General features: G+C 45.0%; 9 protein-coding genes across 9 annotated transcripts; 5 read left to right on the top strand and 4 right to left on the bottom strand.

The window, feature by feature from the left end:
- Nucleotides 1–469: 469 nt before the first annotated feature.
- Nucleotides 470–1,303, top strand: GLAREA_09533 (S-adenosyl-L-methionine-dependent methyltransferase; the record flags this gene model as incomplete). The annotated part of the gene is made up of 1 exon (XM_008086130.1): nt 470–1,303. The coding sequence occupies one exon, from the start codon at nt 470–472 to the stop codon at nt 1,301–1,303; it is 834 nt and encodes a 277-aa protein (XP_008084321.1).
- Nucleotides 1,304–2,117: 814 nt separating this feature from the next.
- Nucleotides 2,118–3,180, top strand: GLAREA_09532 (SGNH hydrolase; the record flags this gene model as incomplete). Its single annotated transcript, XM_008086129.1, has 6 exons — nt 2,118–2,124; nt 2,179–2,247; nt 2,310–2,349; nt 2,403–2,481; nt 2,530–2,929; nt 2,981–3,180. 6 exons carry the CDS (start codon nt 2,118–2,120, stop codon nt 3,178–3,180), a joined length of 795 nt encoding a protein of 264 aa, XP_008084320.1.
- Nucleotides 3,181–3,796: 616 nt separating this feature from the next.
- GLAREA_09531 (uncharacterized protein) lies at nt 3,797–4,943 on the top strand (the record flags this gene model as incomplete). Its single annotated transcript, XM_008086128.1, has 2 exons — nt 3,797–4,334; nt 4,393–4,943. 2 exons carry the CDS (start codon nt 3,797–3,799, stop codon nt 4,941–4,943), a joined length of 1,089 nt encoding a protein of 362 aa, XP_008084319.1.
- A 413-nt stretch (nt 4,944–5,356) lies between these two features.
- GLAREA_09530 (uncharacterized protein) lies at nt 5,357–6,407 on the bottom strand (the record flags this gene model as incomplete). The annotated part of the gene is made up of 3 exons (XM_008086127.1): nt 5,357–5,502; nt 5,561–5,951; nt 6,003–6,407. 3 exons carry the CDS (start codon nt 6,405–6,407, stop codon nt 5,357–5,359), a joined length of 942 nt encoding a protein of 313 aa, XP_008084318.1.
- Nucleotides 6,408–12,004: 5,597 nt separating this feature from the next.
- GLAREA_09529 (NAD(P)-binding Rossmann-fold containing protein) lies at nt 12,005–12,917 on the bottom strand (the record flags this gene model as incomplete). Its single annotated transcript, XM_008086126.1, has 2 exons — nt 12,005–12,008; nt 12,079–12,917. 2 exons carry the CDS (start codon nt 12,915–12,917, stop codon nt 12,005–12,007), a joined length of 843 nt encoding a protein of 280 aa, XP_008084317.1.
- A 1,154-nt stretch (nt 12,918–14,071) lies between these two features.
- Nucleotides 14,072–15,075, top strand: GLAREA_09528 (uncharacterized protein; the record flags this gene model as incomplete). The annotated part of the gene is made up of 3 exons (XM_008086125.1): nt 14,072–14,137; nt 14,194–14,281; nt 14,363–15,075. 3 exons carry the CDS (start codon nt 14,072–14,074, stop codon nt 15,073–15,075), a joined length of 867 nt encoding a protein of 288 aa, XP_008084316.1.
- Nucleotides 15,076–15,262: 187 nt separating this feature from the next.
- GLAREA_09527 (uncharacterized protein) lies at nt 15,263–16,132 on the bottom strand (the record flags this gene model as incomplete). The annotated part of the gene is made up of 3 exons (XM_008086124.1): nt 15,263–15,700; nt 15,758–15,778; nt 15,836–16,132. 3 exons carry the CDS (start codon nt 16,130–16,132, stop codon nt 15,263–15,265), a joined length of 756 nt encoding a protein of 251 aa, XP_008084315.1.
- A 1,212-nt stretch (nt 16,133–17,344) lies between these two features.
- On the top strand, nt 17,345–17,821 carry GLAREA_09526 (uncharacterized protein; the record flags this gene model as incomplete). Its single annotated transcript, XM_008086123.1, has 1 exon — nt 17,345–17,821. One exon carries the CDS (start codon nt 17,345–17,347, stop codon nt 17,819–17,821), a length of 477 nt encoding a protein of 158 aa, XP_008084314.1.
- Nucleotides 17,822–19,732: 1,911 nt separating this feature from the next.
- On the bottom strand, nt 19,733–20,977 carry GLAREA_09525 (NAD(P)-binding Rossmann-fold containing protein; the record flags this gene model as incomplete). Its single annotated transcript, XM_008086122.1, has 3 exons — nt 19,733–19,967; nt 20,118–20,683; nt 20,741–20,977. 3 exons carry the CDS (start codon nt 20,975–20,977, stop codon nt 19,733–19,735), a joined length of 1,038 nt encoding a protein of 345 aa, XP_008084313.1.
- Nucleotides 20,978–21,565: the final 588 nt, after the last annotated feature.

Genomic DNA, 21,565 nt, shown 5'->3' with positions numbered 1-21,565 from the left:
CGAACTTTACCGAAAAGTCTCCTTCAAAGTCTCCGATAGGAATGAGTACGCTGCGGCAGTGTATCTTCTCAATGTAATACGCGTTCTGATCAACAACTTCCCATGCGTTTACACATACGAACTGACCAATACAATCTACAACCCGATTTTATTGTCCCGCCGGCTCTCATGAAGGCATTCAACACTTGATTATCAATCATGGTAAGGGAGTCCAGCATCATGTATAGAAAGGTCTATTATTCATTTTGGGATAATGATGGGCTTGGAATCGCAAGCTTGGTGACCATGCTTTACGTACTTCAAGTTCACCGCTTCTTGGGTATTTCTGTTTCAGTACTCGCTCGCTTTACACATTGTTTTATAAAGTCTTGATAGAACGCTTCTTTATTTATGCTTCAGTCTCCTCAATTCGTCCTTGTGCTTCACAGTCTTCAGTCTTCAAGTACTCAAACATCTCATTCCCATCACAATGACTACACCTTTCAAGCCAAAGCAGGCTCTCGACTTTGACGGCGCTCTTCTGCAAGAGCTACAAGGCGACATTAGCGAAGCCATCGCTGGAAAGCTAATCAAAGAACTCCCACCTCTTAAGAAATCTTCTGTAGTCCACGATAACGGTTGTGGCTATGGAGCTGTAACGATTGCCCTCATGGAGACGGAATTGCCAGCTGATATCCAAGTTCAAGCTACCGATATCAATCCCATGTTTCTCACCCAGCTGCAGGCGAAACTCAAGCAGAACCCCACATGGCCGGTCAAAGCCGAGTCTATGGATGCTCAAAAACTCACGTTTGCCGACAATACCTTTGATCTTTCCATAAGCAACTTCCTTTTCGCAGGCTTGACTGATGATGTTGCTGCTGCATCGCATATTTTAAGGACTTTGAAGCCAGGAGCTACCGGTGTCATTGCCGTGTGGAAAGACATGCCATGGCATGCAGCGCTCGAGAAGGCACACCACAAGACTCGTGGCGACGACGAGCCACTACCACCTTTCTTGAGTAAGGCATGGCACAAAAAAGAGAAGCTGGAGCAAGTGGTACAAGAAGCTGGCTGGAAGAACGTAAATTTTCTTGAGATGGATGCTTACCTGAAGCTTGGCGTTGACTTGAGACGATGGGCGACTATTGCCTGGACCTTTTTAGCTACGCCTGTCGGGGGCTGGAAGCAACGAGATGAAGATAAGTGGGATGAGGCTTTGGATTGTATCGTTGAGGAGTTGCGTAACTCTCAGGAACGTAAGGTGGAAGGAGGTGTGCATATGATTCGCATGGTTGCCAATATTGCAACAGCGCAAAAATGAAGGACACTGTATGTACAAATTCCGAGTGACGGCAATGAATGAGTTTCGGCACGCTCCTCGTAAGCCTAGACGAAACGTTCCTATATTTACTGAGAACCTTGTAGCTTATCAAAATATAAAATACAAGGGTTAGTATAATCATTGACATATCCAAAATTACTCACTTCTGACTTATACAACAAAATATTCAGAGATGCCACAATACGAAGATGAGCCAAGCAATGAGTGATCAGGCACTCAGTCCTTACCAAGCAAAAAAGAAGTAATGATGTAGTCGTCTGGTAAAAAGAAGAAGTGTGCTAAATCTAAGGAACAACCGTAAATATGAGAAAATGAATAGGCGAGATCGTGATTGCAAGGCCCACGTGGAGAGGATGGGACCGCAAACTGCCCCAAAACTCAATTTATTAGGGTAGAATTATATTTGTTGTGGGATTTACCCTATCTTCATCTTTTCCATTTTCCACGACCACCCAGTTTGCATTCAAAGTAGGCTAGGAGAAGATTCCTTGACGCTCAACTGTTCAGTTTGGCAGACCCGTAGTGCACTTCAGGCTCGGGCTGGACTCGGTGAATGAGAGTATGATTGGTTGAGGCACTCATCCCTGGAACCGGCTAAATACAAAAACGCCGCCCACTCTTCAGTTTCAAGAATTTATGTTCATCTTGGATAGCATACCAAATCAGATTGTCCTGTGTTTACTATACCTTAATTGCAAATAGGAAAGCCCAGAAAATATGGTAAGCATCACAGAACTATGCCTGAGAATGCTTATTTACTGAATATTCCAAGGCGCCACTTGGCCAGTTCGTTATGTTAGGTAAGCCCCACAGCATTAAATCAAGCATTATCTAACGTACTGATACATGAGTAGGTGACAGCCTAACCCAGCAATCAAACTCGCAGGAAAATGGCTTCGCACTAGCGCCCAAATTGCAAGATGGTAGGTTCTGAGCAGTGTTTCGACCTAGCTTTGGAAACTAAGACCTAGCTGACATCTCCTAGCCTACGTAAGAAGGCTGGATGTCGTGAATCGAGGCTTCTCGTGAGCGTAATGTATCCACTCACCCATGGCTGTACACTTACGCCAAGGCACAGCGGATACAACACCGATCATATCCTGCTCGTTCTGAATGACATTTTGCCCACGCCGCAGCAAGCTTCGGTCCGCTTTTTGGTAGGCTGGTTGCCTGCGTCTCTTGATTGATTTTAACCATAAAGGCAGACTGTGTGGTTTGGCGGAAATGATTGCAATCCCATCGGATCCATCCCACAATACGTCCCTGTGGATCGATTCAAATTCAATCTTGGCGACTTAATCTCGCATCGTGCCGTCACCGCTCACGAACCCAATATCATTCTGATAACCCCTCCTCCAGTAGATGAAACGCTCTTGTTCGAGAGTGGCAAACGCGACGCCGCGGGGAACTTCGAGCAAGGCCGAGAAGCCTCTGGTATCAAGTTGTACACCGAAGCTGTGAAAGAAGTCGGTATAATCACTGGTGTACCTGTTGTGGACATTTGGAGTAGGTTCATGTCGATGGCAGGATGGGACGGCGAGGGGGAACTTCCAGGGACGAGGAAACTTGGAAAGAACGAGGTTCTGGCAAGCCTGTTATCGGATGGTCAGCAAGGTGCCATAAGAGCAAGATTGATCTGGGCTAATCATTGTATAGGACTGCATTTAACCCCGAAAGGCTACCACGTCGTCTGGGAAGAGTTGGCGAAGGTATTGATTGAAAAGTTTCCAGATTTTCCGCCCTACAAGATGCCTTACGATGTCAAAGTGCCATGGGAGGTTGCACGAGGAGACCAATACTGGGATGTGAATGACCCCATGATGCCTCCAGTTGTTGGTAAACACAGTGGGGAGTAAATGTTGTCGTGTCTGTGGTTATTGAGAAATCTGCCTTGGGCACAATTAATGTGCAGCCCTGAAGCCTCGCAGGTTCCCGAATGCGGTTGCTGGGCATAGCGTTTCGGCCGAGCGACAGGCCCCAATTTCGGCCCGCCAACCGAGCCGCCCCCAGCCCCCCTTTTGTTTTTTTTCCTTAGCGAGATACGAATATCAACACGAACCTGTCCAATACACCTTATTGAATTTTCATACTATTTGAAAGGTGCTATGTCGAGATAGTTCAACCGATTTTCCTTCTATGTTTAAGGAAGGCTCTGGTGGCGTACAGTCTCTCCATGATTATGTGTAACCACCCTTTTCCAAAGCCTGATGTGTCCGCCCTAGATTTCGCCCGATCGAGTCTCAGTTGGCGAAGTCAATATGCACAATCAGCGAATGCTTCTGTGAGCGCAATTCTTTCGTGCATAGTGATCACGATGGATGCAACCTTTATCCGTGCGCGCCCTACTCGATCTCGTTTCTTGATTTTTAATCTTTCATACGGGATTCTGCTCTAACTCTGCATGCGTGGGGCGTTCGAAAATATCTTTAATTTCAAATTTTGTAGTATTCCACCTTACTAGATCCTTGATCAATGTCGACAGGTTATCACAAAGTTGCGGAGTTTATGGCGTCTCACAGAGACATGGCGATGTGTGAACGGTTTGAATACATGAATATCCTAAACTTGCTAGGTTTACAAGCTGAGATCAAAGGCTACGAGGAAAGTGTCAAGGAAGCACTTGGGGACTTGAAGCAGACTATGGCCGAACGGGAACCCAGGCAAGAGCATAGCCAGCAAGCCGAGCAAGGTATGGGGGCCACAGAGATGGACATAACTGATGCTATTTCTATGATCGATGGTAGATTCAGCTATGGACTTCGCAGACGCCATCGTTCGGATGTTGGATCGAAAGACGATATCGTGAATGACAGTGCCACAGCCTCTGAGTCAAGAAGCTCTATCTTCTCGAGGTCCTACAACATCAGCTCCTCAAACGTCAATCATGATGATAGATCCACTCTCCCCAGTATCGATCCACGAAGAGACTGGTTCTTTTTGAAGACGATGGATTCGACTCTTCCGGTATGGCAAACGATGCTTAGCGCGAGGGAAAAACTGAAAGAATATAGTAAGTTCAATGATTGCCACATGCGTGTGTCTATCCGAAGAGACTTGACCGCAATCAGATTTGATGATTAGCTTACTCAAAGATACTTATGCGCAGCCGTCCCCAACACTGAAGAGTTTCAATCTTTGTACGAAATGGTTTCGAGACGAAGATCTAGGCGACGGTCCATTGCTGGGAGTTGATCGTAATGTGTACTCTGGAGAAACATCTCGCACTTCACTGTTGGCGCTTGCTCCTCCCGATGAACCAGATCCTCTTTCCGCTTTCTTTTCGAACGTCGTCCTCAATATATACCACAAAGTGAACATTCACTTGCTTGAACGATTGAAGCATTCGAGATCGAAATCAAACCTTGCGGATCTTGAGATCGGCCACGAATCGAGAAAAGTCTACTACTATAACGAGGGAAACTTCATACGGCTGGCAAATATGGTCGGGTCTCTCATATCCAGTTCGTGGCTTATCTCCAGCATTTTGATCCTCTACTTTGTGAAAGAAATGAGAGCAAGACTCGCAATAATTGCTGCGTTTACAACGACCTTTAGCTTGATTTTGAGTTTATTGACAAGCGCGAGAAAAGCAGAGGTGTTTGCAGGAACTGCAGCGTAGATGCCACCCATTCAATAACCGTATCACACTGATTGATTCATGCTGACAGTCTTTTGACAGCTTTGCGGCGGTGCAGGTGGTCTTCGTCGGCAGCACAATAAAATCCGAAAACGTATGAAGCACATCGGTCACTTTTATCAGGTATGAGAAATCAACTTTTGCTCCCAAGCGTTGCGATTATGCTAAAAGAAACATAGAAAAGATTTTGTTACATATTAATACAATAATGATCACGAAACCTCAATCTGTACCTCCCAAATTATCAACATTAACATTGGGACCAGCCCTGTGCTCGCCCACAAAAATTATGCGCTTTCGATGCCACCCCTTCTGGCAGTCTGGCAGTCTGGCAGTCCCATGAATTGACAGCCTCGTGAGATATTTTGGGTTTCTTTATTGACCGCTTCTCTCAATTATCGTTTTTTCCCAGAATCTTTGCTCTTCTGATCTTTGGGTTTGGCACTACTGGATGCCGTTTCCACCGCTCTCCGAGCCTCTTCGTGATGCTTAGCAGCTTTATCATTCTTGTTTAGCTTTTTGTCGGCTGAGGTTTTGGGCTCTAGGTGACGTCAATATTCTGCTTTCACTCTTTTTTGAATGTAGATCATATAACTCACTGTCAGTGGCCTTCCCGAATCTGGTACCGAGAACCATGCGTTTTTTAGAGGCTTGCTTGATCATGTCATCCTTTCCGATGATGACTTCACAATCCGAATTAAGTGGAAGTATGAAAAATATCAAAGATCGACCCTGTGTGATGGGTACATCATTTCTGTCACGGATCCAAAGTCGGACTTCTTCTTTCGCCCAAAATGTCTCATTACTGATCGTATGAAACGGAAGCGGCTCGATATCACTTATTTCTGCGCCGCATTTTTGAGCAATACTGCGTGAAACCCAGTTTGAGTGGCAACAGCCACTATCGAGAACAACGAAACAGTTCTGCTCTAGTTCAGGCTTTGATTGCTCATATAATAAGGCATAGCGTTGGAATTCGTCGGAATGTATCTGTTGATAATGTCAGCTGTTAGTGACGAAAGTGGGCACCATGTCACTTACACTTCGGGAAGGCTCAAAATTTCTAGGGCTCCTGGTGTTGTGACGAGTACTGAGGGATAGTCGGCATTGGCATTGCTGGGTGTCGGCCGTATTCATTATGATACTCTGTGGCGGAAATCTCGGACGTGCAGGTAAGACTACTCCTCCGCTGTTTGAAGTCTCTGGCTGACTGCGTTTAACCAGAAAGAGTTTCAGAGCGCTATAGACGCACAAGCCTATAACTACAGTAATGCAAAGGGCTGTGATAGCGGCCAATATGCCCATTACTATTACGACACTGTCATTTTTGCCTGTGTCGGTGGCAGAAGAAGCAGATGAGCCGGAGACAATCACTGATGGAAGGGTATTAATCGTTGAACTTGGAATGAGTGGCGCTGAGACATTGGTCAGTTGCTTTTCACTCATTGTGATTTTGTAATGGGTACCTCTAAGTTTGATGACTCTAGAACCCTTGAAAGATTGGCGTTTGGTACACCTGATATGCATAGTGTGTAGATTGGCAGGAAAGGCTGCGAGTAAAAGAACAGTAAGATTTGGAAAAGCCGTAGTGTTTGAATTGCTTTGGTCTCGAATTTAAAGCAGAATTAACAAAGAAAGTTCAAGTGGAGAACATCTAGACCGTGGGTATTTGAGGTTGTTGTGTGTTCAAATTAAGTCGACTCTGGTCCCTTGAAGGGGGTCTGTAAGCTGTGCCGGTACCTTACAGTAGCGTACACCTAGTTCCCTGCGCACTCGTATTACCCCTACTTCCATCAGGACCAACATGATCGACATTTGATGCAGAGACCATTCGATGTGGATCATCAAATGCCTAGATAGGCTTGGTTGTTGATTTGTGGACTCTACATGATGTTTCAAACCACTTTCGAGCATATAACATAAACTGCAAACATGCCGATGTTGGTGATCTAGACAAGGTGATTAGCGAGAGCTATTTAGACTTTTGTAGCTCTGCTCAGAAGGTAGTCACTCTCATACAAGCTTGACAAGGTTTTTGATTTGGAGTCCTTGCAAAATGACAACATCTTGTGCCACATTTAACCGTTTCTGAGGCAAACGAAGCCGACTAAATAACCTTAATTACCGACATCACGCACATATCCAGGTCTAGGTTGCGGTACTTCATGAGCCATCGAAATTTACATCTTCTTATTCTCCCTAGTATACGATCATCTGATGAGAAGTGAAACTACAGAATCGTGGGTTGGAAAGAAGTCACCCTTCTTCTGGAAGCAAGTCATCATAAAGCCTACCCAGCACCACGAAAATTTACTGGCTCAGAGATTCCTTGAACAACACCTAGAATGATGACTTTTGAATCTTGAGTATCAGCATAGACGGGCAATTTCCAAATCAAACATAGCCTATCATGACCATCAGTACATTTGCACATCTGCAATGCAGATGCAGAACCAGGCACATCGAAGCCATGCACCGTCCAATACCAGACTGGTGGGTCCTTACAAAATTGGTTTCATCCATACTGAAGCGTCCTTGCCACATTGTCTTCCAGTAGTCTCTTATCAGCCAGACTAAGGCCTCCTCGATCTTCCGTTCTTGACACACGGTCTATATCTAATCTGTATTGGAGGGCATTGTTGAGGATTTGAAAAACTCTTAATACTGTTCTATGAAAGTGGTCTGACTCTGCACACAACTCTTAAAGCTGAATTCTTCGCTTTGGTTGCATTGGATCTAAATCGATCTGGTCCCCTGCGCATCCTTGAGCATGCATCAGCATGATTACCAGAACTCATCGAGGTGCAGAAGAAGGATTCCGTACAGCAACCGATGTAACCCAAATATAGTACAAGGCTTTGTACTCCCATCGTGAGTGGGTAGCTTCCTGACCGCCTGTTTACTGACTTGAAGACATCGTGACCAAAAGCTTCAGAGAACGTTTCAAAATCTTTCCCGTCAAAAGTTACCCGCACTCGTGATCTTACTTTAAGCCATGAACAAGAATATCTCTGATCTCTTTCCGGATCTCCGATTAAGATTGTGTTTTTGAAGTAGCTTGAATGCTGTTTCACCGGTTCAAAATCGTGACAGCTTTCAGATCTCCTCATTTGGGGAGATGTCTACTTGCCTGATCTATGAGATAACCCTCAAGTTGAGTCTGTTGAGGGCCATGAAAGTCAATAATATGCTGATTTGTAGCGTCAATACCACTTCTAATTCAGTATGAATGTCCATTTTGCTCACCCTTATCATCAAATTGTAATACGTAGTTGAGATGAGCAAAATAATTACAGTATTTTTGCTATGAGAATCGGCATTTAAGTTCAGCACCAGAGGTTGACCATCATCAAGGCCAACTTAGTTAGTACACTGTAGATAACGTATGCTCTCCGAGGGATACGATCGTGGTAACTACTGCGAGGTTGACACTCAATTGTAACCAAGGAGCTCTCTACCTTGCGTTCTTTTTTCAAATCCTTCGCCCATCTTTTGAATGGCTAAGACGTTTGAATCACATCGGATCCCTTTGGTGCTTGTTTTCACTGAGATCGCTGCCATCAATTTTATTCATAAAGCTAGCATAGGGAACGACTTTCTCCAAAAACAACCCATAAGGGCTTGGTATAAGGTATGAGAATAATGATGCCCAACGGTGCCTCATCCGCGCCAAACGCAATTAGTCTAAAGCTGGAACTAAGTGTTGAGGAAAAGTCGGGGTCAAGCGCGTATTGATTTGCTAAAGACTTCCAAGTTTCATAGCATGCCGACTTCGTGTGAAACCTAGACTACCAAGTGACAACGCAACAAACCAAGAGCCGCCATTAATATTGCAGAGTTTCAGATGAATCCCAAATGTTCAAGCCAGATACCGTATTGGTTGGCAGACCTTACTGAATTATTACATATTGCCACCTCCCCATAGCGGGCCAATTTTTCAACCGGCAAATCAGACCCGCCTTTAGCGGCATTCCCCCTTTTGTAGCATCAGGTAAAGTGTCGGTGAGAGTTTCCTGTTCGTACATCGAATCAGTGTTTGTAAGAACCGAGTTATCCGTCGCCAACCACCGTTAAAACCCGGAGAATTAACTACCTTATAATATTGACCAGCATCAGAACTGTGAGCGCTTATTTTCTGACCCATCACCAAAGCCAGGGGACATGTCACTTGAGAAACGCCAGCTCAGCCTTATGACGCGCTCTCGAAGAAGTCATGGCCTCAGGAACGGTTTGATTTCCGCATACCTCACAAGTTCCTACTCTGGTCTCGACAATCTCGTACCAAAGGTCAGTAAAGAATTGAGAGATCATACAGTTTCTCAGTCATGAAGTCTGACAATTTGGAAGAGTTAAACAATGTTTGCGTTTCTTCACCCAGGCTCGAAGCTGTACACGCTCTTTTATTGTATCGCACGAAAGTTTGAATTTCAAGCCCAGTCGTAGGGTAACATCAGACCCATTATAACGATTGGATTCCGGTGGGTGGTGTACATGAGGCGGGCGGTGTTATGCATTGTTACCGAAATTCAACACGGAGGCGCCTCCTGACCAACGCCACTACGCCCGACTATAGTGGTCGAGCTTTCAGGCTGAGCTCCTCCTATCAATCTTTGCCCGAAAGAAGAATAAAACTGGTGTATTCACGAGCTTTTGTGTCATCATAGACGGGTAATAAGCGTGAGTTCCACGTACTAAGAATCAAAAGGTGGTGGGGTCCTTCTGTCACATTGTCAACATCCGGAAGATACAAACTATTCAATTGTACCACATTGTAAAGGACGAGATGAAACGTTGGCAGTTATTGCCCGATCAAAGTGAAAAATTTCGTGGCTTGCTAAGGGTCATATTACAGACTGGGCCCCACCAATAGCTGTGGAAGACAACCATGAGAGCTCTGCAGAATGCAGCTGGGGTTGCGGATTGGGAATACAGGTTAGCGTGCATCTTCGCTGCGCTGACACGGTTCACGGCTGCTTCGGCACCCATCTATACTTGCCTGTGGTCCAGCTCTGGATACGTCGACAAGGAGCATTTACGACCTCTGGCACACTCTAGGGCCGTATTGACGAAACTGGGGTCCTCCGACTGCGAATCGAACCGACATGGAGGCGTAATTATGAACTACAACACAATAGGTACAATGGACACACCATTCATTTATTCTTTCTATTCCAGTTGCAAATTTAACAAGGTTGACTAGATCATTTTTCTTCTGCTTTAGAGCGCTTCGTAGGGATGTATCATAGAAGAGCTCCTTACGGGTCTACGACGGTGTAATATGAGAACCAGACTGGAAGTAAAGTTGATGATAATCGTCTCTTTCAGTGGAAAATGCAGTCTCTTCACCACACTTTCCCGGGAAGAAACTGCGACTGGATTACGGATAAAATCTGGCAGACAAGAAAAAGCACAGAAAGTCACTAGCGTTTAGTATACGAAGCAACAAATAGGAGACGACAGAGATACACCAACCACGATCATTCAATATCACAAAAACCGAAACCACAAGAAGAGATCTGAAACCAACATTTTGCAAACATTGAGCCGAGCTTACGGCCGTATGGTCTAAGACGTCTAAATATTTTGCGGCTCTGTTGGAACATTCTACTCGGCATTGGAGTTCGGGCACGACGATGTCGAGTCTTACGTTTCATAATACGACCGCAGGTGAGACATCAAATTTCGGCCGCAGTAGGTCGCAGAACGGTCAAGTCATTCTCACGATGCAGTAGCAACACCCTGATGATTGTCTTTCTTGAAGACAACGAATCGGCTTACTTCGGCTTGCTTATGCAGCTCTTCAATCTCGTACTCGACGGCTCGCGACCACTTGTTCATAGAAAGTACTCGACTAAATGTAAGCTGTTTTTATGTCCTATATAAATAATACTGTAAAATTTCAAAGTCAGCAAAAATACTATCATTGCAGTGACTTGTGCCGATGTGATCGCCAAGTCAGAAGTTTGTTTGCGAGTAAGTTTAAACATTCCCTGTGGTATTTCTAGGGTTCTTAACAGAAAACTTTATGGCAGAATAGATGGAGTGTACTTATACAGAGATTCTGTCACCATAGAGCAACTTGAAGGTTTCATACATACAAAGAAATAGGGGGAAGTAGGGGAAGGCCAGTCACCTGACAGATTAAGCGAGCAGTACCTAGGTAGGTTTTAAACTCTCTTTCACATCGCCTCGGCATACTCTCTTTCCACATACTACACCTATGCCAGTGTTTCCGCAAAAGGTAAGGTATACTAAGGTACCTACATAACTTTTTTTCATTAGTACCTCCCGAGGACTGGTTTTTAGATAAAACGTGACTCGGAAGTTGGTCCGGAACCCCTCGGGCCGTACTTTTGGATACGGGTAGTACCTACACGAATTTTTTTAAGGTACCTTACTAGAGAACCTCATAAATGGTAAGGTACTTACCTAGTATAGCTCTAGGTATATACCTTAGTTGCCAAGTACGAAACACTGACTTGTGCTCAACTGTTCTATTATCTTTTAAATTACGTGAACGATCTTATATATTCTCCTCGAGAGAATGAATATGATTTTACTGTTACTAATCGTCTAATAGAACTCGGGATCAAATATCGTTGTGTTCATGAACGTTTCGCCTAGGCGGTGTAAAAGCAGGTTTTAACGCTTCCTCGCATAAAGCATCCTCCCCATGGCCAAGAGCAGGGACTTAGGCTGAAAAGCAACTGAACACCGAGCTCGCGGAGGACAGAGTAAGTGGCAGTCGAACCACGATATTTTGTCAAAGCAATTGACGAAATATCGCATATTTAGGGAATCAACTTGGGACAATATTACATGTTTCGCCAATTATTTTGAGCAAGTAACACCTCCTTGTGCTGTATTCGAAATCGACTTGTTCAGTGTAGAGATCGGTGGCCCGGTGACTGACACTTCTTTTGTCCAACGCGAGAAAGAAGTATACGAGGGCGCGTATAATTAAACATTACCAGATAGACATAAGAGCCAAATTTAAAGACTTCTCAATATTACAATCAAATATCAACTAATTAAGCTACAGTTCATCTGAATCAGCCAACTTCAACAACCGGAACGCCATAAGATTACACATTTCGCTCGAAGACAACACACTCACGAAACCCACCCCTGCTTCTTCATCTCTTCCCTAGTCCACTCGTCCAGTCTCTCAGCAAGCTTCGCATCTTTCGCCGCAGCACTCTGCCATCTCGGCTCTCCAAACCGTCGGTGAACTTCAAAATAATCACCGCTCTGCTCCGCCTTCATATCCCAATTCGCCACACCATATAGACTAGTCCACGATCCCTCGTCGGCATTGGAGAAGAACCCAAGTTTGCGGAAAACGGAGAAGACACCGTTCACAATCATCGATCCTGACTCTGCAATCGACTCGCCGAGATTCGTCTCAACCAAGCCCGGATGGACAGACAGAAGCCAGATTTCGCCCTTGCCATCTCGAGCGCTAGGAGAGCCAGGCCCGTACCTCTTATGCAGTGTTTTGGTATGCAGTATGTTGGCGAGTTTGCTCTGGCCATATCTTTGATATGTACTTCCGTCTTTAAGCGAGAGGTCCTCGAAATTGATTCCGATTTTCGGCGCGCTTAAGTGACCGGATGAACTAAGATTGACGATACGCACGCTTCCAGGAGGAAGCGACTTTGCTGTTTGTCGCATGAGTGGAAGCAGGTGTTCTGTGAAAACCCAATGTGAGAGGTAGTTCGTCTGCCATTGGGTCTCGTAGTTGTCTTTGGTCATCTTAAATGGCGTGGCCATGATACCTGCATTGTTGACAAGACCGTGCAGGGCAGTTTCGATTGCCAGGAAGTGTTTGGCGGCTGCAACAACGCTGGCCAGATCCATTAGATCCATTTCCAGGAGATCGATCTTGGCAAAGGGGTGCATTTTCATGATGTTTTCGATTGCTTCTTTGCCCTTCTCTGGAGATCTCGCGCACATGTAGACATGGGCGCCGTGTTCCGCTAGGCGAGCTACGGTGTGGTAACCTCTTGATATTCGTGAGCTATGTGATCTGTTTTCTATGAAGAAGAAGTACTTACATGCCTGAATTTCCGCCTGTGATTATGTATACTTTTCCTCTGAGATCAGGAAGGCTGTCGGGATGAAATGTCATGTCGGTGCTAGGAAAAGATTGCTGTGCGAATGGATGGATGAATAGTTGTGTGTATCGGTAGAGAGTGATGTTAAAGTTGACAATCTGTTTTCTCTCAAAGTCTTCACAATTGCTGTTGGATATAGAAAATAAATTGCAATATTGAGGTGATACTCCTCTCTTTATATCACTCTTATCGATGGTCAAAGATCAAAAGACTCGTAACTGTTATTCCGAGCAATACACAATGTGAGCCAGCTGCATGATAATCCAGCCAATCAGAACGTATTCGAAGTGAACATATAAAAAATGCTTACCACCGACTCCGAGAACGTCATGCTTTTCCAACACACTTGGCTCATGCCGCCAATCACCATCTGCATGTGGGACACGAAGTGAGTCGGCTGTGCCAAGTGGAATATGGTGGCTATTCTCAGCCACTATGAAATGGTCCATTAAGTTCACAGCGTCGTGTTTTTGAAATGTGCTAGAATTCGTAATCTGCTGCGGCTCAAAAATTGCTTGCCCCCTTTGGTAATTGCATTGTGTAGGAGGTCTACGGGAACGTCGTAGGAGACCCACAGGAGGTGAGCAGGTTGCATGACGCTAGACCTGTTTGAGTTAGGCTCCCATAAGTGGAACTCGTTTAGACAACAGAGGAGACATCGGACCTCGGAGTTGTGTTTTGAGAACTCAACATCACATGTTTCTTGGATATATTCAATAACATTCGCGAAGAATGATGAATCCACTTGCATACAGGCGCTCTATTGGGCACTAAGCGGATGTCTACGGCCACATAGGTATCGCTTTTGTTTCCATATGTCACTAGCAATATTCTCCTTACCTGTACGACCAGTGATAGCGGAACAATCTTTTTGTGAGCAGGCCGCATATCTTGTTGAACCTACCTTCAAAACGCCGTACGGTCTGTTACTTGCTGCATTGTCGCTGCACTCTGTCTCCAAGCTCGGCCGCTCGCCTTAGACTCATGGATAAAATGTTACAGCCTGCCGATCCAACTGCACCGCGAGCCCAGCTCGTTGCGATGCCACAATTGGCTGAGGTCCGTACTATTCCGTCTCCATGGCTTAAATTGAGATCCTATACTGACCCCCATAGGCCAGATGCAGGGATGATAACTGGACTGGGGCCAAGGACGCTGCAGCCCGCAGACGGGCACAAACTAGACTGAATACAAGAGCATACCGTAAGCAATTCCTCATTTTCTTTCCAGTATAAATTTAGAATAAATGCCCTGTAATACCCAATAGATTCTGACAAGACGTAGGAAAACGAAAAGCTCTAGCCGCACCTGGTACATCGAACAAATCGAAAGTATTTGTAGGATGCTGGGACAACGATCAACAATCCATGACCATCGTCCCAGCATCTCATGCCAAGCAAACTTATGACCCGAAGAATCCTTTAGTGCCAGATAAACGAACGAAGCAATTCGAGATTGTCTTCCCGCTGTGTCTAGACCATCTAATCACGCTCCTCCAATTCAACGCTCTCCGTGCGCTGATAGTAAACCATACCCTAGTTTCGGGCATCTACACCACACCAGTTGACTGTGGTGAAGAGGTGATCCATATCACACCTTACCCTGTTAACCCCGGACGATTCCCTCCTACACTTCTGCCCACCCATCTTCAACAAACGGTTCCGCATGGAAACTGGATCGACATTTTCCCAAGTGCCGAGGGACGAGACCGGCTAATAGAAGCCGCGGGTACCTTCGATGAGGATGAGCTGTGGATGGATTGTATCGGTGGGCTGTATGAAGGCTTCCCCGATGACGAAATCGAACGACGGGGAATCGTTGCGTGGTCACCTCCCTGGGATATCAGTGGGTGGGAGATGTCCGAAGGATTCGTGAAAAAATGGGGGTGGTTGGTAGATGGCCTTCCCGGCATACTGGAGGCGACAAATCGTTGGCGGGAGAGCAGAGGCGAAGAGCCTTTCCCTCAAGATAGCTGCACAGTCTACGGAGCGGAGTGAAAGTGTTCTTATCTGTCAACAGTTCACCTCTATCAATATAATTTGATTTTTGAATATACTCTTTAAAGCTAAAAAGGGTACATGGGCAAGTACCAGTGCGAAAGGTAGCTTCTATATACATTGACTTTGTGATGAGTTCTTTAGTAGAGCTAAAAGCAAATTTGATGGTTGCGCCCAGACGGCCGGCTCAACCATTAAAACCACAAGCGTCCTTTCCTTTTCCGTCAGTGGAATCAACGTCCGGGTGAACAAATGGCGGGCTGTTGACAGATTCCATATCTTTTATAATCGCGTCCAACCTGGAGTCCAGTAGGATCTTGTTCCGCGATAGCTCTTGCACTTCCTTCGATGCTACCCTGTATTTTTCGATCGCCGCTTCATTTTCATTGTGCTGGTCAATCATTGCTGCTGCTGCAATCTCGGCCTTGTTCTGCTCAGCCAAAGCACTTTGTAATTTCTCCCTGTCCATCTCTCTCTCCAACTTTAACATCCTCTCTTCTTCCTTCAACTGTCTCCATTCGGCTTCCAGATCGGCAATTTCTCTCTCAGGGTGAAGCATTCCAGCGTGGCCGTCTGGCAGCGTAGGCACTTGTATCATGTTTATTGCATCGAGCGCACAATCCATCTATATTAAACAGCATATTAGCCTGATGACTTTTTACTTTGGGATGATCAAACTTACTTGCTGACCAATATTGTCCATCTATATTCATTAGCAGGTTAGCGTGATGACTTTCTACTTTGGGATGATCAGACTGACTTTCCGACCAAGAATGTTATCTTTCTGCGCAAACTCATCAAGCTTTTTACGATACTCCGCCTCCAAAAACAACAAGTCTCGAAACTTCTCCACGTGTACATGTAGCCCATGAATGTGACGGTTGACCCATGCTTGTCTTTGGTTCAAGAACTCCCACAATTCCCCAATACAACGCGTAGTCCCATCAGGACATAATGGCAGCAGGCCCTTGTTCAGATCATCTGCTGCTTTATCGTACATCTTCAAATGACCTTCAATCTTTTCTTTCAACTGTTGATGCAAAAGATTCAAGTCCATTGTTGAAGGTTGTTTGGCTGATGAAGTTGAAGGGCTGAAGTTGTGTGAGGTATGAGAAGGTTGAAAGTTGAAAGTTGAAAGTTGTTCAGCTGATGAAGTTGATGAAGTTGATAAATTGATGAAGTTGAAAAAGTTGATGAAGTTGTGAAGGTGGAATGTTGTGCGGGGTATGAGGATGTGAAGGTGAAATGTTGCGAAGCGAGTGGGCAAGACACACCTTCCTTCTTTCAAATCACAAAGTTCATCTTCGCCATCACTTTGCACCGTTGTGCAAGCAATCTCTTCCCACTCTAGTTCGATCTCTTCCCACTCTAATTCGAATCATCTCTCTCATCAACAAACCGGGTTTCTGTGCATTTCATCGTCCATTTCATCCGTCAACACTGCCATGCCTTCGAAGAATCCCCAGCGTCGGGGTAAACCAAACAATGTGCGAGGCCAAACAAAACTAGCAGCCTCATTCGTCCACACAATACCAAGAGTCACTACTGTAAGTGGTGTTCGCGAAGATCGGGCATTGATCTCACTGCCTCGCGGTGGACAAAATAAGTGGCAGTCAAACCACGGTATTTCTTCGATTAAGTTAACGAAATCTCGTTATTTAGTGGATTAATTTGAGATAATATGAGATATTTCGTGTATTATTTTGAGTAAATAAAGCTTCTTACGCTCTGTTCGAAGTCGACTTGTGTAGTCTAAGTTTACTGCGCAGGTGACTGACACTTGTTTTGTCCTCCGCGAGACTGCGTAGCATATGGCCACATCCAGGTTTGTTGTGGGAGCCGAACAAGAATTTGACAGCAGAAGTCGCCCTCGAAGCACAACGAAAATTTCCAACTCGAGGGTTGGACATCACGATAATGGTCTTACGTTTGTTGATCAGTCTAGGGTGCAAACTGGACACTGAAGAGTTCCCTCATCAGTTTGCTGGAGCTCTCCCACACGAAATCGCATAATGATACAGCCCTTGAACAGAAAGCGCGCGTTGTAATAGGTGCCGTGAAATGTGGCGTGTTGACTTGCACGAGATATTCAACGAAAACGAGAACTTCGGCTTAACAAGAGGGCAGAATTTCCAAGGTTTGAACACTGTCTTTTGCTGTCCGGTGTTCCTTACAAGACTGGACTTATTGTATGTAATACGCGATACAAATGTCGACTTTCTACCGACTTCAACAATTCGGTGTATCTACAAATCTACGGAATCCAAATATGCCTCCTGCGGGCAATAGCAATGAAACGGTCATAGCAGAAATGTGTGCAGTGGTGGGTAATGCTATTGATATTCGAAAGGAGTTGTCATTGAAGGAAATACTTGACGGTATTCTCAGAGAAGATTACCCGCAGCACTACGAATTCATCAATACAATCAGATCTGTGGTTGCGGATTCACCAGTGCCATTAGGTCCCTGCGGTAACCACCTCGTGAACGCTGTTACGAGTCGTGATATATCCGCCACCATAAAGACCTGGGACGAGTATGCGAGGGATCCAACGTTGTTCCTCAGAACATTGGGTGAATATCAACGGACTGTGCTGTCGGTCAAAACGACAGAATCATTAATGGAGTCGTACGAGGCCAAACAAAATTGGGTGATTTCCAGGAGAGGCAGAAATGAGGAAACTCCTGTAGGGGCGACGACAAAATACAAGGGCCCAAGTGCGTCTCCACTGCGCTCCATTCAGTAACTCTGCTTACGCCATCCACTGGCAACTCTTCGGTGGCACAATCTGCTAGAAAAACGACGCCTATCGTGATCGACACTACTGTTGAGGAGACGGACGACGATGTGATCTTCCAAACTCCATTAACAGAAACCATAAATGCGAGCTGAATTCTAGGTTCGGTATCGGTGTTCAACAAGAAAACAAATGATCGAGTCCCCCCCTGTGACTCCATGACAACAACAAATATTTTGTCTGAGATTAATGAGTCTCATCAGGATGAGGATTCTGTCGCTTGGGAATCTCTATGCCTCAAATATCGACCGAAAGGTTCTACTGGAGAAGGCCTTGCGCAGAATGCAGCATCGACTGTGGACGCGTCAGCAAAAGTTACATCTGACAAGCAGACCGTCCAATCGTAAAAAAGTCTGTCCATGCTCAATCCAAGTCTATCCACAAAACCAGCGACGCGGGAACCTCAAGCGTAGGAGGAAACCCGAAGCCACCTTCACGGAGCGAAGCCTCAATAAGAACAGGTTTGAGAATTGGAGCAGAGAATAAGGAGAATAATATGACTCAAGAGCGTCGCCCTAGAACCCGACCTAGAATAGAGAAGCACGAGAAGACTGGACACGAGGTGTTGGATGTTTCGGATTTGGCGAACTGGGGCGAGATCAGGAAATGGAACCCCCACGAGGATATGCAGGAATCAAATGCCTTCACATTCGACAGCAGAAATCGGAGTTCTTCTATGATCTCTCTGGTTGTCCAAAACAAACAACAAGACTAGGTTGTATACGTACCGAACTGGGCGTCTACATATAAAGATGAGCTCCCAAGCTCATACATTCACAGAGCGAGGCTCCCAAGCTCATACATTCACAGAGCGAGGCTCCCAGCGAGTAGAAAACCGTGTCACCGTTATTATCCTCTTCTTGATATTACTCCTTTGTTGCTGATCGCACGGGTGGCGAGGACTTCTTTAAATTCATAAAAGACTATTTATAGCGCTATAGAGAGAGTCGACGAGAGTTTAGGAACACATTTTAGTAGTTAAGCTTAATTTCTATATATATATATATATTTACTAGCTAGGGAAAAGTACTATTAGAAATAATTGGTAGTAAAGCTATAGTACGTAAATATCACGATTCCCAGGATTATTAACCTTAATATAATTAATTCCTTTCGGTACTAATACTATTTTAATTAAATTCATATTTCTTAAATCATCTACACTATTTAAGCATCGTGTTTTACTCTAAACTTAAAGGGACAATCCGACGCTAAAATGCCACGCCTATATTCCAATATACCGACGAGTATCCCTCAATAGACACCTACTTAAAAACCAAATTTTATACTTAGCTATACTATCGTAATTTATATTATAGTAAGGTTCTTGTTTATCCTTCTAGGAAGAAGAAACATAACCTAATTAACATTAATCGTCTTATAGATATCGGGATTAAGTATTAATTTATCTAACGTTATTTATTAGCCTTAGGAGCCGGACGAGGAAATCTAATACGTTCTCGAACAGACTAGGTGTCCTGGAGGTGTCCCATTGAGGCGCCCTCAGCAGTCAATATCTCGACAACGAACGGTCGAAATTCCGTGTCTTTTTATGATTCTTCGTAGGCAGATTCAATCGATCCTTGGTTGCTCGTTGCTTTCCCGCACGGCATAGTTGACGACAGAGTTATCTTCACCAATAGCACTATACAACTGAGTCGAGATGTAATCAGAAAGGTCTGATCGGACTACTTATCCTAGGTCCATCTAAGTCTCTGGCCGGTATGCGCCAGCATCATTCAAAAATATATCCGGTGAAGTTGAAGCTGCACACTCAGTTTTTGATTCTGCTTACTTCTAATCAATAGGTGCCTAGTACAGCATACAAAGAGCGTAAATTCTTTATTTGCTTTTTGTATCTCAAGCCGCACTTTCAAACAGTTCCTTCAAAGTTTGGTCAAACCCTTTGAACCCCGAAAGGCCGACACCCCTCAGCAATTCTTCACTTCTCTTCACGTCTACCTCTCTCAAGTCTTTCTCCCCTTCCTCGATTTTCTCCAAATATCTAATAGCGTCTGGCCCCAGCACCTTGCCAATTCTGTCGACAAGAATGTTGAAGTTGGTCTTTTCGGTGTACGCCAGGATTCTCTCGTTCCTATCAGTTGTGTCAGTACTGAAATCTGGGTTTCCGAAGATCGAATCAGGGCAACTCCCAAGACTGTTCAACCGCCAATGCTATGCATTTCTCAAGGTGACACATTTTCACCGAATGAGGGGATCAAAAGGCAAACCAAGTTGAACATACCTGACAGCAGGATCAACTAAAGCAATGACATGTAATTTCGCAACATCAACGACATCAACCATCCATTGCCACCCAAATGACTTAAACGTATCAACTGCACGCGAATCATTATTTCTGACCCCCATCACCATTCCTCCAGACGATTTATTCTGCTTGGGATGCAAGAACCTCCCCATCATAAAGTTGGGGTTGACGGCATTGAACCTTAAATCCGAGCACTCGCCACTTTTGACAAGCTCCCAAGCCTTCTGTTCAGCTTGTGTTTTGCTGGCAAAATAGACCATTATGGCTCTCTCTGCAGTGTATGGAGGAGGAGCCCAGGCTGCCTTGACGGCTTCATGATTCCAAAGGTTACCATCAACGAGGTATTTCTGTCCTAGGCGGCCTTGATCAATAGCGGCTGAAGAAGAGGTGAGAACGAAAGACTTGATGGATGGCTCCAAAGCGGCAGAGTTTAGAAGGGAGGTTATTCCATCTATCACGCCAGGAATGACCTCATTTGGATCTGGGCCGAAAGTGACATCTGAAGCGACGTGAATAACACCGGTGGATCCTGGGAGACTGAGCTGTTAGCCCATGTTTCTATCTGAGAGGATCTGATGGAGAGACTTGCCTTTGATGACATGGTCGAAAGCTCCCTCTTTCGCGAAATCGTCAACAATTACAGCTTCATAACTGCCTTTCCCATACTTCTCATTAAAGTACTCGGTGGTCCATTGGACCTTGTCAGCGTCGCGAACGGTACCTTTGACTTTGTAGCCAGATGCAAGTAATTGATCTGCGACGTGCATACCAAGGTAGCCGTTCGCACCGGTGACGATGATGGTAGAGCCTTTGGGGACTGCTGTTGAGGATGACATTTTTAATTTGGCGTTCTTAGTACAATGGTGATAATTTGTTGGATAGATTTGTGAGTGTGAGTGGCGAGTGTGGTCGAGTATGTTCGTTTGTAAATTGATTGAATGAGCGAAGTTTACAATGGCACTTACTTATATACATATTGGACCTATCCCTGGTATTGGCATTATAGTATGTTCATGCGGAGCAGTAGTGCCAAAGCCCGTTTTGTAATTTAGGAGGTAAAAGCATTTTAGTATACGAATTAATATAGTAATTTACACACCTACCTACGTGCCGGAAATTACTACCGTGTTTTAGTGTATATTGTATGCTCGGCTACACCAGAGGCCAAACGCTCTATATTGCCCGAGGCCGCACAGCAACTCCATAGAGTGGTACCGCTCCATATGATGCCATACTACGTCTCCCCAGAGCCCGATATACGCGGACTACGTTAAAAATCGGGAATTTACTATATCATTTAACGATATTCTGCAGCTTCTCCTCTACTTCCTCGATCGGTAAAGAACCGCTAAGGGACCTGTCTTCCACCGCCGAACGGAGTGGGATTGAATTCAGTATTGGTAATTCGGAGAACACTGAGACCG

Source organism: Glarea lozoyensis (genome assembly GCF_000409485.1).
Source record: "Glarea lozoyensis ATCC 20868 chromosome Unknown GLAREA4, whole genome shotgun sequence".
In the NCBI taxonomy this organism is placed as follows: domain Eukaryota; kingdom Fungi; phylum Ascomycota; class Leotiomycetes; order Helotiales; family Helotiaceae; genus Glarea; species Glarea lozoyensis.
This window is presented reverse-complemented; position numbering and strand designations above follow the sequence as displayed.